This window comes from Rattus norvegicus, chromosome 1, assembly GCF_021556685.1.
Source record: "Rattus norvegicus strain SHRSP/BbbUtx chromosome 1, alternate assembly SHRSP_T2T, whole genome shotgun sequence".
NCBI classification, from domain to species: Eukaryota; Metazoa; Chordata; class Mammalia; order Rodentia; family Muridae; genus Rattus; species Rattus norvegicus.
The window spans coordinates 240,541,188-240,556,721 of record NC_141534.1 but is presented as its reverse complement, the minus strand read 5'-3'; the positions used below and the strand labels follow the sequence as shown (position 1 = coordinate 240,556,721).

The 15,534-nt window shown below is 43.5% G+C and overlaps 1 protein-coding gene across 3 annotated transcripts; it reads right to left on the bottom strand.

The window, feature by feature from the left end:
• Positions 1-4,288: 4,288 nt before the first annotated feature.
• On the bottom strand, positions 4,289-15,074 carry Tpd52l3 (TPD52 like 3). Of its 3 annotated transcripts, XM_087550124.1 has the most exons (3): positions 14,261-15,074; positions 5,813-6,332; positions 4,289-4,409 (listed from the first exon to the last, which is right to left on the bottom strand). In XM_087550124.1, the coding sequence occupies exons 1-3, from the start codon at positions 14,361-14,363 to the stop codon at positions 4,370-4,372; spliced, it is 663 nt and encodes a 220-aa protein (XP_087406250.1). In that variant the 5' UTR covers positions 14,364-15,074; the 3' UTR covers positions 4,289-4,369. The 3 variants fall into 3 exon arrangements, with proteins under 3 accessions (XP_087406250.1, NP_001424473.1, NP_001099819.1); NM_001437544.1 differs by lacking the exon at positions 14,261-15,074 and having other exon boundaries at positions 5,813-6,594; NM_001106349.1 differs by lacking the exon at positions 14,261-15,074 and having other exon boundaries at positions 4,293-6,582.
• Between the last annotated feature and the right edge of the window lie 460 nt (positions 15,075-15,534).

The window sequence follows — 15,534 nt, the reverse complement described above, 5'->3', positions numbered from 1 at the left end:
ATCTAGCTCTCCCTCCTCCCCTCCCCTCTTCCTCTCTCCCCTCCCCCGTCCCTCTCTCCTCCTCCCTCTCTCCCCCTCCCTCTCCCCTCTCCCTCTCTCCCCTTCTTTTTCCCCTCTTCCTCTCCCCTCTCTCCCCTCTCCCCTCCCCCTCCCCCTCCCCCTCTCCCCTCCCCCTCTCCCCTCCCCACTCCTCAGTGATGGTGAACAGGCAAGCTCCCTTCAGAGGGTCCATAACTCCCTCAAGCTCTGCCACAGGATTCGAGGAAAAGTGCTCAGTTTTCCACATCGTTGCTGTTGGTTTTTCAAATATGGTTTTACTCTGTTGGGTAATTTGATTTTATTCCTAATTTTTGAGGTGTTTTCTTAAACCACAAAAGACATTGAATTTTGTCACATGTATTTTTTTTGGCATTAGTTGAGGTGATTATTGACAAAGTTTTAAATATTGAACCAAATCCTTGTAGTTCAGAAATAAGTCCCGCTTGATCATAGTACACAATCCTTTAACATACTATTTAATTCATCCTGCCATGAATTTGTTGAGGATATTTACATCAATGTCAACAAAGATATTGGTCTGCAGTTTGTTTCGTGTGTGCGTGTGTGTGTGTGTGTGTGTGCGCGCACGCGCGCGTGTGTGTGTGTATGTGTGTATGTGTGTGAACGAGTCTCTGTGGCAAGCACGCAGAGGTCAAACCTGTGGGAGTGTGTTCTTTCCTTCCACCATGTGGATTCTGGGAATCAAACTTAGGTCATCAGGCTTGGAAAGCAAGCCCTGCTACCCACTGAACTGTCTCATCAGCCCTTAATAGTATTTTTACAGCAGGGGCTTTCTGACTTCCAGAGTTGAACAGAAATCTCTGATGATTTTGTTTCTATCCCCTTTATGAAACAAGCTGCCTACTTCCTGTTTTTGACAGTCTCTGGGGTTTTGAAAAGTGTGAGGATAATGTGTTTTGGGGTGAACTTCTTAGAATTCACCTACTTTGAAGCTTGTTGATCTCGGGCACATATGTTTGTGCTTCTCATTATTATTTGACTGTTGTCTTCTCTCTGCCCACTCCTTTCTGCTCCTTCTCCTTCTAATGTTTTTTCATGCATTGAGATGATCTGTGATCTTACACTTGATTCTATTTACATGCTGTTTCATGTTTGTTAATTTTTATGTTGAATATCTTTGAATCCCTGGATTACAACACCAACTTAATCATGATTTTCAATGTTCTCTAGAATTTTTTCAAATATTCTGTTGAGGATTTTTGCCTCAATGTGGCATTTCTTCCTCTGTTTTTCCTCTTTCTCCTGTTTCTTTTCCATCGTTTCTTCCTGTGGAATTCCCGTAGTGTGTATACTGACAACATCCCACCACCCTTGGTCTTTGTTCACTTCCTTCCAGAGTCAGTAATAATTTCATTCTTCAGGTAGATTTTTTTTTCATGGTAGATCTTCCTTTGAGTCTCTGCAATTCATTTTCAGTCCGTTGACAGAACAGTTCAGCTCTAGATTTCTTGTCTTTTAGGTTTTCCATAGCTTTTCCACTCTTCTTGCAAGGCATGGTCATCTAGCCCTGTCTTTGTCATGGCCATGGAACATGTGACCCTGTGAGACAAAACATTCAACTCTTGTGTCTTGGTTTATTCAAGCTGTGATAATAAAACGTTGTAAACTGGCTTCTAAACAATAGAACTATATTTCTCATTGTTTTGGAGGTCAAGAAACCCAAGACTAAGGCAGAAGACAAACTGTTTCTTGATCCATAGATGGTGACTTTTTTATTGTGTTTTCTCACAGTGGAAAGATGTGTCCTTGATCCCACTTACAAGATATGAGAGTTAATCACCTCTCTACAGTATTATCATGTCAGTTAGGGTTTCAACATAGGATGGGGGAGGCCATGGCCGTTTAGGGCGTCTTCTAATCTCTATTTTCTAATCTTCCTGCTTGTATGGGTGATGCAAGGTCAGAGAGTAGAAAGCCCTGGGGACTTGGTTTAATATCCTGCAGCCAGTGCTTTTCAGGGTTGAGCAAATTTAGGAATAGGAATCTTTGAGTGTACATATATTCCAGAAATTGTTGGAAATTGCATCTTAGAAGTATCAATCTAGGTTAAACCACAAAATCCAAAGGCCTAAGAGGGGCTTATGAAGGTATATGAGACAAAGAGCAGAGGGGACCCAGCACATGTGGTAGAAGCAGATGGGAAAAAATGGAAATGGAGACAAACCTTTATAAATGGAACTCATGTTTGTGAAGAGGCGTTTTATACCATGACCGCCTCCCCCCACTACACACACTCTGTTTCAGATATGCTGGAATCCATTTAAAACAAAAATGAATATACTACTTCCATTTCATAACTGGACATTCTTTTTATCTTGCAAATGTATTCATCTGTCTCTTCCAGGATGTTGGCTCCTCAGCCTGCGAGATTCTTTCTCTACAACATTTCTCAAAGTACTTCTCTGTGACGGTTCCCTTCTGACTGAAGTGCTACGCTCCTGCCTTATTTCCTTCAGAGTTAAGTCCTGCTGCCTGAAGCGCTCGCTGTAGAGGACTACGGACTGATGATTCTGTGCCTGCTTCTCTACCCTCACTGCTCAGCAGCCCTCCTTTCTGGCCTCAATGACTGTGTACAGGTATTTCCTGGAATACGTCTACTGGTGCATCCCTTCGTGGCTCAGTTCTTCTGCCCACCGTATAGATACTCTACTTACACTTGTCTGGCAAACTTCTAGTCTTTTTAAGATTTTATGTTCCTGTGAAGTGTGTTCATTTCCCTCCAGACACCAGACATAATCCAGGCTGGCTTCAAGTTCTTAATCCCCTGCCTCAGAGTCCCAAGTACAGTAGCCATCACAGATGCCTCTATGTAATCTTTACTGACCTTCCAAGATAGAATCGAACACAATCTTCCAGAGTTTCCCTTCATCTGTGGCACACGTGTCTGTGTAGGCACTTACCAGAGTATGAGCCCAACAACCTCAAGCCAATGATTCGAGAAGCTGAGTGTTTCTAAAGAAGGTGGACAATGTCTACTTAACCTCTATCCCCAGGACCTGGGCATAGCTCCTAACATATAGGAAAGCCCATTTGTCTTCAAATACCTAAAATGCCTCAAAAAATTAAAAAAAAAATAAAAAAAGATCCTGTCAGCCAGTTAGTTGTTAATAATCTCTTGGATCCAAGATTTGATATCTAAATTTGTGATATTCTTCCATTATTTTAATAAGATTTTGTTGAAGATTTACTTTAACTTAAACATGTAGGATAATGACTCACCAACAACATCAGAAATATGCTCCACTGTTTTCAGAGAATTGAGAATTTCTTGAAGGTGTTCAGGCACAGCGGTCCACGTGGGGCTGGGAACTGTGGGACTCAGGGGAGCGGGCCTGCAGCACGAGTGGGGTGGAGTCGTGTACAAACTCCAGAAATCCTGTCCTGAGATCAGCAGGAGTAGGATTGCTACGCCCCTGCCTCTGGCCTGTGTGTCCTAGAACCAGTAGCAGTTCGCACCGGCCTTTGCCCACCAGAGAAGGTCACAAAGCTGGATAGTCAGGTTAAACATCCTCTCCCAGTCTAAAGTCATGTGCTGCAGTACCTGGAGGGCCTCCCTATGCAAATGAGGCATCCGAAGCACCCTGGCCCTGGCCAATGATGCACATTCACCCTAAAGCCTCTACTCATCCTACAAGGGTTTAATAAATAGCCTTTGTCCCCCTACTAAAATGAGCTGTCTCACTGAAGCTGCCTCCCGAGATTCTGTTCTCACCGCATTCACCGTCTGCCTGAGCTTCTGCCTTGCTTCCCCTCTCAGAATCCACAGCTAATCAGGCTACTGAGAAGGGAAGCCTGAACATCAGATACTTGCCTGTAGTCCCAGTACTTAGAAGTCTAGGGCAGGTAAATCACATGGGTTGCTATATAGTGAGACTCCATTTCAAAAAAATTATTTGAAAAAATTCCTATCATTCTTATGAGCTATTAAATAAAAGAGAATGTCTTTCAGGTTTGGCCCACGGTATCATTAAGATTGTTCACAACTCGGGGTTGGGGATTTAGCTCAGTGGTAGAGCACTTGCCTAGCAAGCACAAGGCCCTGGGTTCGGTCCCTAGCTCCGAAAAAAAGAAAAGAAAAGAAAAAAAAAAAGACTTCACAACTCAATCCTTTCTGACCTATAGGTCCCTGCCCATTGGCCAATTTTCACTTTTTCTTGTTGTTGATTTGTCTTTTATCCTCCAGCACTATTATAATTATAATAAACAAAGAAATAAACTTGCAAAAGACTTGTATAATTTGTTTTAATCCAAGCAAGACATGGCCTTTGGGACTCAGTCGAGGGCTGGGATTTTTCAATGGCTTTACAGTTTACCGAGATCTTCTATATTGACAGCAGTATTTAGTTTCACTATGGAGAACAAAAGGAATGTAAGAAAAACATTCAAGAAATAGCAACACAGGATCGGGTACTAGCACTTGTAGGCAATGACAGGTTATTGAAATGTACCCAAGCTAACAGTGGACGGCTGCCATTCAAGGCTATACTAGCTCCTATTTCAGACAGTGTGGTGGGAGGAAAGAAGGAAGCTGCTGGGATGGGGATTTTAAAAGATGAAAATAAGGAACAAAACACAAACATAGAACAAAAACAAAACACAGTTCCTGTGGAAGTGGGACATAAGAAAGCTTGAACAAACTCAAACCGAGTTCCTACAGATTCCTATTGATCTTGGGGGGGGTTGGGTTCTTCCTTCCGAGTTGAGGTTAAAAACAGGCAGGTTTAGAGCCAACCAGAAGAGTGATGTGTATTCCATAAGGCTAGTTCAAAGTCATAGCAGTCAGCATTACAGGGGACTGGTATTCTTTTCAAAAGGTTTAAGAGGAGGTGGGTGGAGGCTTATAGTTCTTAAATCTGGACACATTGTATCCCTCCTGTCCCTTAGCGGAAGGTGGTTACTAATTGGCAACTGCTGCAGAATGAGATGCAGCTGGTGGTGAAGACACGCCGCCTCAAGGGTGAAACTTTAAAGCACAACTTTAATATTCAAATAGAGAAAATGTACAGGTAATGTAAATTAGCGTTTTCACTTTGAGTCCAAAATCATAATCTCCCGAATTAAAGCTAAGTCGATTTGCTGAATTGGCCACTTTGAAAAAAAAATGAAAGTTTTATAAAATGTATAGCTTTAGAGTAACGATTAGTGGCTAATATGTTTTCTCTTTCCCGGCAGCTTTAAGATGGTCAGTTTTCTTGATTGTTTTAAAAAATAAAAGCTGTGGTGACAGGGAGGTAGCTCAGGAGACTTTGTACAGGATATGTGAATCATTGGACTGCATCCCCAACACTGCACTACAATAAAGGTTGTAGGTCAAGTGGTGTTTGTAGAAAATGGTGCTTGCAGAATATCTAGCCAGGTTACTTCCCACCTTTTCCCAATCCCAGATAGAAATTTCGTTTGCCTTCTAATCGACTAATCTTTCAAAGAGTTTAGGATCTGGCCTAAGATCCCTGGGAGCCATTACTGAGTCCATTAAAAGTAACCACAGAAAAGCTAACATAGAGATATGTTTCTTCTACAAACTTCAGTATTAATAACTAGTTCAAACTTGGGCTTCTTTCCCATTTAAGAGCAGCAAATATCTATGCAAAATGGGTATTCTTGTTATCAAAACTGGACTGTATCTATGTCCAGAATTATAATAGCTTTACCATTGTTCAATGTTTGCTTGTTTTTGTTTGGCAAGTATGATGACGGAAGAAGGGCTATATATACAGGTTTGGCAGCTAAGCAAGGCTAACAAAGGGCTTACTCTGGCTTCAGGAGAGAAAACAGTTGATCATCAAGCCCTGAAACAGTTTCATATCCACTCCCCAGAACCGAGTGTGGATCGCTGCCACTCGCTGGTGAAGGAAGAAGGCCACTGCCGAGCTCTCTGCCACCCGCGACTCTTGACTTGACTGTCCCCACCAGCTCTTCAAGAGATTTGAACGTGGACGACTTCTTCATGTCTCCAAGCTTCCTGCAGATGGCAGAACCCATCGAGGCCAGGGCAGTTGAAGTCTTCTGCTTCATGTAGGTGTTGGAGGCCTGAACATCATGCCAGCTCTTGGACAGATTCTGCCTCAGTCCCACCAAGGCCACGCAGCCTAACTTCCTCTTGAGTTCGCCACACCGCTTCTCTTTGGCTGCGAGCAGGTCACGCAAGCTTAAGATCTCTTCCTCCAATTTAGTAAGCTCAGATCTGAGCTCCATTTGCTCAGCCTCCGTCAGATCTGGTTCTGAAGCTAGGTGGAATTCATTTGTGGATGCAGAGGTCTCTGTCATGGCATCTGAAACAGACAAAGAAAGATCTTCGTTCAGGGAGTCCAGGTCCAGTTCTTGATAGACAGAATCCAGTCCTTGGTTTGAGGAGAAACAGTTAGGGCTGGTGGAGCTAACGTCTAGGCCTGCAGGCTCAGACTTCTGGCCAGAGGGATGGGACTCGAGGTGAGACGGGTCCATATCTTGGGCAGCAAAAGTCAGGCACTGGTTGATAAGTCTACGTCCTGTCGAGAGGATGGGACGCTTTTGATGGGGATCCACTTCCGGGTTGTAGGGGTTGGATGTGGGCGAGATGCAAGCCTCAGGGGTGGGACTTCCGGCCCGCAGGGCTGGCGGTCATTGACACCTATCTCCATTTCTGACTGCTCTATGGATGTGTTCCAGGAGATTGTTTCTGTATCACAAGGACCTTGTGAGGCAAGCAGAGTCCGGATTATTACTGAGAGACACTTCTTTTCCTCTAGCAGCAATGACCCAGGCCAAGTGTTCACACCAAATTATCTGGCGCCCCAGACAATCAGGATGTTAACCCGGGGAGGGCCTGTGTCAGGTGTCATATAGATCCTTGTTCGGCTGCCTGTTCCCAGGGAGTACCCTTGGTGAACTCTTAGACTCAGTGATCTTCTTGGATATTCTAGTCGTCCTTGCAAGCTTTACATTGTGGAATACAACACAACCCTCCACACACCTCAGGAACTTGCTATACTCACGTCTGTGTGTCTGCATCTAAGGCAACTTCAGTCCTCTTTCAACCCTTTCTCACAACCCAGTAGTGCTTATTGTTGTATTAGCTCAGAGGTAATTATAAATTATAGTTTATATATTATATAATTATAAAATAAATAATAAATTAAAAATCATAATTGTTCCTATTGGGAGCATGAAGGCTGGTGTGGGATTTGGCTGCAGGTATGAAGGTGTGAAAATGAAAAGCAACACCTTCCCAAATGCCATTTTGTTCCTGGATAAACTTTCCCTCCTTTTTGCCTGTTCAAACTCCAGTGGTTTCAAGACTACGTCCAGACTCTGACCACACTCTGCTTATTCTCAACTGGTAATTAAGAGGGTTTGTTTGTTTTTTAAATCCCCTGGATTAAGTAGCTAGCATGGATCACACATTGATCCTTTAGAATGGACAGTTCAAATTACTGGCTCTAAATTGCCATTCGATTTCCCTTCTTTGGATTGTTCTGACCACCACCCTGGCTGTCCGTCTCCTTGTATATATGTTCCCCGGCTCTTCAATTAAAAACATGAATTCTTTGTTAGCTTTGATTCTATTTGACGCAGTAATTTCCCCCCCCCCCCCCACAGATCAAAACTGAGTTGGCCCATTTCTAAACCTTGCTTTCCGGATCCCATATCAAGACATGGCGTCTCAAAGGAGGGCTCCTCGTTGGAGCGTTCTCACCTTATTGATTGGTGCTGTCCTGGAACAGTTTGTCTTATTAGGCTTACATTTAACCGCATTGAAAACATTTACGTTTTGAAATAGCTCCATTAAACAAAACTTCATGTAGTTTACAGGGACCCAATCGGTTGTTTCCAAAATCTATTCTTTTAAGGTTTGAAAATGCCCAACAGTGAAGTGACATAAAAAGAAAAGAAACTGCAAGCTTTCTGAATCTGTTTCAGCGACAGCGACAGAAATCAGTTCCGGCACCTGTGGTTTTCCTATCTTTTGTTGGTAACGAGGCTGAAGCTGCTCTTGACCTACATTTACTAAAGAAAAAACTTTGAAGTTATTTACCCAGTAAGAAGGATGGGTTCATAAAAAGTCCCTCCAAACGTAAAAAGGAAATGAAACTCTAAAGAAAAAAAAATCCTGTCACGTGTAGAAACCTCTACATTTTATTAATAAACATTCTTGACTATAAATGGAAAGCAGTATCCTCAACTAGAGATCCTGCCTGCCCACATGTTTTGACCTGAGTTTCCTCTTTATGTACTGGGATAGGACAGACAGTATTGCTGAAAAGAAGCTCTCAAGCCAATACAAGGAGGCTGTGAATAAAGCTGTCCTGTGAGTCAGAGAAGACTTGCTCTATGAGATGCAGGTTGGTAGAGGTGGTCAGCCTCTGCCCAGGAAAGAACCAAGCATGACACATTTCTCTACTTAGGATCTTGAAAATCACAGGACGACTTAGTTAGAAGGGAGCAGGGGGTTGGCCATGTTGAATTGCTATTGGGTTCTCACTGTCCTCTCTAACCTACGCTTTGCCGACACCCTATTGGAATGCATACAGAGGGCCAGAGGCAATCAAGGGAGCTAGTGGCAATTTTCCGTATGTGTGACCCATTAGTTAAAGAAGAAACTTTGTCTAGAGGCTATGAATACCGGGAGGCCCGGGTTCTGTCAGGGGAGGGTCTGGAGTGGCAGGAGGAGGTGTCTTTAAGTGGCTGGGTACAGGGTGTTTATCTGCCTAGAGAAGAGAACTGAAAGGGTTAATGGACATGGAAGGGTTAATTCTGAGTGAGGAGGACTCCCAGAAGTAACTAGGAGACTGGAGTGGGGGTTGTGTGCGTGCACGCGTGAACAGCATTTATATCATGCCCGTATGCTAAAGTCCCGAGGCTCTGCATGGAGGGGTTAGAGCCAGCAAATTGGGGCCAAAGCAATCTAACTTCCATGCATCCAAGGCTGCAGGGGCACGAAGATATAAAGGTTATTAATGGAATTTCCAAACCTTTTACGGTTGTGATCATTGTGGCAGGTTTGCCGGAATACCAAAAGACAAAGACAAAAATGCACTGCATCCTGGAGTGCAGTGCCTGGCAGCTTAAGCCATTCCTGTCTTAGAACAGTCGTGCGTGCGATGACAGCAGCATAATAATTATTTTATTTCCTCAATCCTGGGGCACAATCAGTTACAAGACACAGCTTCGTTTTAAAAAGCAGTTTCTAGAAGGAAAACCCAACAATTTTAAGTTGTACGTTGATTTTTTTTAAAGATGAAATTCTAATTTTAGGAACACTAAAATGTCACAAAATCTGTATTTTTAAAATGGCGAAACATGGTAGTGATGCAGCCATCTGCAGTCACGGGGACATCAACACCTTTGTTTGGGTCCTACTACAATGTAGATGAGACTTTTATTTTTCTTCCTATTCTAAGAAAGAAAAAACAGATTAGGAACTGACTTTTTGTTTATATCTGCTCTGATAATAAAACTAATGGAAGAAGAACAGAATACATCGGTATTTCTGTATGGAGAAGCCACCATGAAATCCAACTTTAAAAAGAAAAAAACAGCAAACGGAGACAGGTAGTGTTTACCAACAGTGTCCCAGGAATCGTTAATATTTTCACATTACTTCAACGTCAATGTTCTTGAGAGGGAAGTGCAGAAACATTAGGCATCCAGGGAGATGGCTCAACAGATAAAGTACTTGCTGAACAAATTTGAAGACCTGATTCGAATCCCCAGAACCCATGAAAAAGCTGAGCTCAGTGATCCTACAGCGAAACCTAACTGGGCACATTCAATAGTGAGCAAAACGAAGGTACCCTGATTCAAACAAGGAGGAAGGCAAAGACTGACTTCCAAGGTGGCCTTGTGACTGCCACATGTGTCTTGGCATGCACACACCTATACTCAAATTAATGTGCACACAAACACACACATACCACATACATATTATATACATATACCATGCATCACACATATACATAATACATTATACTCAGTTGCACACATAAAAGTTATCTACTTTTCTAGTTTCATTTGTTTCAGTGACAAACGCCATGACTAAAAGTTACTTTGTGGGAGAAAGGGCTTATTTGGCCTACAACTCCAGGCCCAGTGCATTATTAAAGGAAGTTAAGGCAGAACTTGAAGGCACTCAAAGAACTTAAATGACTTCACACAACATTACCACTGAGGAAGAAACTTACTTTAGAACAAAGGAAGCAGATCAGGAAGCATGGAAGGTGCTGCTGGCCAGCTAACAGGCAGGTTTCTGCTGGGCTAGCATTTACATACAATCCAGGACCACCCGCCTAGGGCATGGGGTTGCCTACAGTGGGCTGAGTCCTCCTATATCAACTAACAGTCAACACAATCCCTCACAGACATATCTACAAGTCAATCTGATCTCGACAAAGCATCCGTTTAGATTCTCTTCCCAGATAATTCTAGAGAATGCCAAGTTGACAAGGTTAATCAGGTAACACACACACACAGACACACAGACACACACACACAGACACACACACACACACAGACACACACACACACAGACACACACAGACACACACACACAGACACACACACACACACACACACAATTGGGGGGGGGACTTGGAGAGATAAAAATTGGAAATGAACATTATGTGGGTTAAGCCCTGGCTTTGGTTTTGAAGTCCAGCCTTGCAAACATACACAAAGCTGTTAACTTCTGTGAGGCTGAGTCTTGCCAGTTTTATAGGTCATGATGGGGCATTGCCTCTAGGACAAGTGTCCGAGGTGACAGAGTTGTCAGTCTCAGAATATTAATCCCCTAAACTAGATTTCTTTTAAAAAGGAAAAAAAAACCAAACCCTCGTTTTCAAAAAAGTACATCTTTGTAAACTTTCTGAAATGTATCATACATACCCCATGTACACACTCCTTTGATAGTCATCGCCAAGCAATTAGCTGCCGTTTGCTAAGGAAACGGTGTATTTCAATGATTTAATAGTTTTTTTTAAAGATTTATTTATTTCATGTATTTGAGTACTCTGTCCACTGTCGCAGTCTTCAGACACACCAGAAGAGGGCATCAGATCCCATTACAGATGGTTGTGAGCCACCATGTGGTTGCTGGGAATTGAACTCAGGACCTCTGGAGAAGCAGTCAGTGCTCTTAACTGCTGAGCCATCTCTCCAGCCCCGATGTCACAGTTCTTTTCTTGTCTTTCTTTCTCTTCAGTTAACTGCCACCAAAATTTTAGATCACCCATTTCTTTTTGTCCTTATCAGATTTTATTACCCATGTACCAATAGAAAATGTGTTATTTATTTGTGTCTGCTTTTGAACCTGACAGTTTGAATCATACTGATGTATTCTTCCCTGACTTGCCCACTGTTGTTAAGATCCATCCATGTTGATAGTGTTATTGCACGATATTCCCTTCCCTTGATGTTTGGTATTGTATGATGTGCTTCAATCTCAATATATGTGTGTCTTTATCATTGATACAGGCTTACTGAGACATTGAGTGCCTCAAAGGTCAGCATCTCATCTGCAATGTGTCACCCTGAGGTGGGTCCATCTACAGTACATCCTCATGCATACACTTAAAGTTTTTAGTGCATAAGTGACTTATTCACAATTAGACTCCCTCTCCTGAACTTTGTCCTGATGCTCATTTAAGACATCCCTTCCTTCCCAGGACTCATTCTGTACTTCTGGCCTACGGCTGACTGCATGTCTACAAAACTGTAAGTTCATTCACTCTCCTGCCTTAAAGCTTTTGCCTGCCTGGAAAGTCTATGGCTCTCCCACCTTTTCCCCACTACTCAGGTCTCCTGGATAGCGAAGGCTTTTTCTAGTTTGGGGTGTTCCTTGACCAAGCTGAGTTCCTGCTGCTGGCATCTCAAACCATATTCAGTTGGCTTTCAAAAGAGTCAGCTATCTCAGGAGATTAAACCCCTACAGCTGTCCTCAGTGCCTGGAAAAAAACGTGGCAGCTCTGCTTTGTGTGGTTATAAATGTAATGGGCAGGAACAGTGGAAGTGCCATGGAGCCTTGTCTATATCTATCTTTGCAAACTCTGTTGGTTAGGGTAAGCAGAGTAAGGACACCAATTGCATTCTCGTCAGTGAAAAAGTAGACACATCTTTATTTGGCCTTAAGGCCCTCTCAACAAAAGGAAAAGCGAGCCTTGTACTAGGAACCTAGCCAGCTACCCAGCACTGGTGAAGTCGTGGATCTTGGAGGAGAACCTACAACCACCACTTTACTAAGCCAACGTAATCCCTGACTACATTCTAAATATTTATCCTTCTCTTTTCAACAAATGGAAACCATTGCAGAAAACCGAAGTCAATCAAGACATAGAGTCGTACAGCCCAGTCCCAACTGATACATCTACACACGTCTCCTGCTCCCAAGGCTCTGGGATCATTTTGGAAAAGGGGGTGGAGATATTTTAAGAACCAGAGGAAGAAGAAGTTTGCTGTGAGGTTGTATCTCCTAGAAATGTTAGAAGAAGCTAGATCCGTGTCTCACCAAAATGGCTGCCTTATACATGTGTCAGACAAGGAGGACGCTACAGTAGAAGTGGGAAAAACTCAAGAGACTTCAACCCTATACAATTACTGGTTATATAAGACCAAAAAGTCAGTTCCGAAGACATACGTACCAGAAACATTACACAGACTGAACAGGATGTATTTTTATACTTAAGAATATGCCCACACACTAAGCCATTACCCAAAGACTATACATGGACTGACCCTGGGCTCCATTCTCATAGGTAGCAATGAATAGCCTAGTAGGAGCACCAGTGGAAGGGGAAGCCCTGGGTCCTGCCAAGACTGAACCCCCAGTGACCTTGATTACTGGTGGGAGGGCGGTAATGGGGGGAGGATGGGGAGGGGAACACCCATATAGAAGGGGAGGAGGAGGAGCTAGGTGATGTTGGCCTGGAAACCGGGAAAGGGAATAACAATTGAAATGTAAATAGGAAATACCCAATTTAATAAAGATGGAGAAAAAAAAAGAATATGCCCACACAACAACAATGAAGGAAAAAGAGGTGATGAACAAGGCTTGGGGAATACTTGGGAGGGGTGGGAGAGGGAAGAGAAGAGGAAACTGATAAAATTATATGCTAATCTCAAAAAAGTTTTTTCTTTTAAAAGAGATAGACAAATCACTTGTTATTTTTACTTCCTTTCAGGACAAGGAGCTCCCAGGAAACTTTCTTCAAATAACAAGGTGTTGCAGTAAAAATAAGAAATGGCGGAACGGTTCCCATGCGTACCCGGGTGGGTCACGCTCTCTTAGTTCTGGCTCCAGCGGGCCATTGGAACTTGTGCTAATTTATTTTAGCAGTTCCACGCTGCCCCATCTATTTTCTGACCCTCTGTCCTTGAGCCGTTCCAACACAGCACCCTGTCAGACTGCCTTGCCCTCACTCACGGCTCTCTTGGCTGGTTTCCGACGTGCTGGGCATACACATCCCAATTCCACGGAGGGCCCAGCGCATCCGGCCACCATACACTCTCTTGAACTCAATTATGTCGCCACATGAAAGAACACATCACACAATATCCTCTGATCTAATTGAGAAGATATAATTTGCCTATCTAGACAACACAAAATGCTGCACACATCCGTCCCTTAAGAATATTCATAACAACCGGTAATACGTGCAGAGAGGAATCTTAACGTCCACTACCATGTTCTCCGGGCTCCCTCTCCTCGCTCCAGCCTCCTCAGCATCTCTAAAACTTCTCTCCCGCCCATCCTTCCTTCTTGTCCAATGACAAGCCTCATTCTACCCTGTACCCGCCTTCACCTGCCTGACGTCAACCTACAACAAGGTAAATCCAACCTTTGTGTAGTCGTTAGTTTGATTGCCTTAGAAAGGAAATCTCGTACTTGGCTTCCTGTGCGCTTGTCCTATGCCGGCTGTTCATCTGCAGGACATCTCTCTAAGAAGGATTAAGGAGAGGTGGAGATGGACAGCAAAACCAAGTTAGGTTTTATTTTTTTAAATGTTGCCTAATAGTAAGAGTGCACTGAGGGATTATGTCGGTTTAGTTAAGTAGTGGGTATAGATAGATTCTCCTGCAAGAGCCATGCTCAAGTTTAAAGCTTACAGGAGAGCTCAGAGTGCAGAGAATCCTTTTAGCCTCTCACTTCGTTGATGCCTTATCTCCCAGGGGCATTTGTCAGAGCTAAAAAACAGTTCAGATACTGTGGTTCACCGAGCTCCAGACTCACCGCTTGGGCCCTCCGATCCTCCACACGTCAACGGATTCACTCTTAGTGTGTCCTCTTCTACTGTGTGCCCGCTTCTCATGCTTCTCTCACCTTTGCTGTCCATGGAGTGTTGAGGAATTCACATCAGGTATTTTTGTAGGACGTCTGTCAATTCGAAGCTATGTAATGCCCCCATGTGAAGACAGGGGTGCTGGGTTTTGGAGATGATCAGAGAGGTATGTTAGCACTGTTTGCACCGGGGTTACTTCGGTTGTTGTCTTGGGTGACAAGCCTGGTGGTGAGAGCTTACAGGAACCCGCAGGCCAGATTCAAACAGGGGCCCGGCCATTTATCATCTGTACAACTTCAGGAAGTTACTCCTTCTCTCTGTTCTTTGGTTCAGATCTATAAAGAGGAGTCAGTAAGTAAGTAATTCATTATGTTGTTCAATGTAGAAAAGGCACTTAGAATAGTGCTCCGTGGCAGACATGCCTGGGAAACCAGAAGAGACTGCACTCTGCACACACATCTCGGACGCCAGAGGAAAACACCAAACGCCATCTGGAACCCTAGTGCACGGAAGCTCCCGGAAAGGGTGGCACATATCTTCCTGGTTGCTGCCGCCGCAGAGAGCACCCCACGAGCAAACTTGAGCCTCGGGACCACAGGTAAGACCAACTTTTCTGCTGCAAGTGACTTGCCTGGTGAACTCAAGACACAGGCCCACAGGAACAGCTGAAGACCTGTAGAGAGGAAAAACTACACGCCCGAAAGCAGAACACTCTGTCCCCATAACTGGCTGAAAGAAAACAGGAAAACAGGTCTACAGCACTCCTGACACACAGGCTTATAGGACAGTTTAGCCACTGTCAGAAATAGCAGAACAAAGTAACACTAGAGATAATCTGATGGCGAGAGGCAAGCGCAGGAACCCAAGCAACAGAAACCAAGACTACATGGCATCATCGGAGCCCAATTCTCCCACCAAAATAAACATGGAATATCCAAACACACCAGAAAAGCAAGATCTAGTTTCAAAATCATATTTGATCATGATGCTGGAGGACTTCAAGAAAGACATGAAGAACTCCCTTAGAGAACAAGTAGAAGCCTACAGAGAGGAATCGCAAAAATGCCTGAAAGAATTCCAGGAAAACATAAATAAACAAGTAGAAACCCATAGAGAGGAGATACAAAAATCCCTGAGAGAATTCCAGGAAAACACAATCAAACAGTTGAAGGAATTAAAAATGGAAATAGAAGCAATCAAGAAAGAACACATGGAAACAACCCTG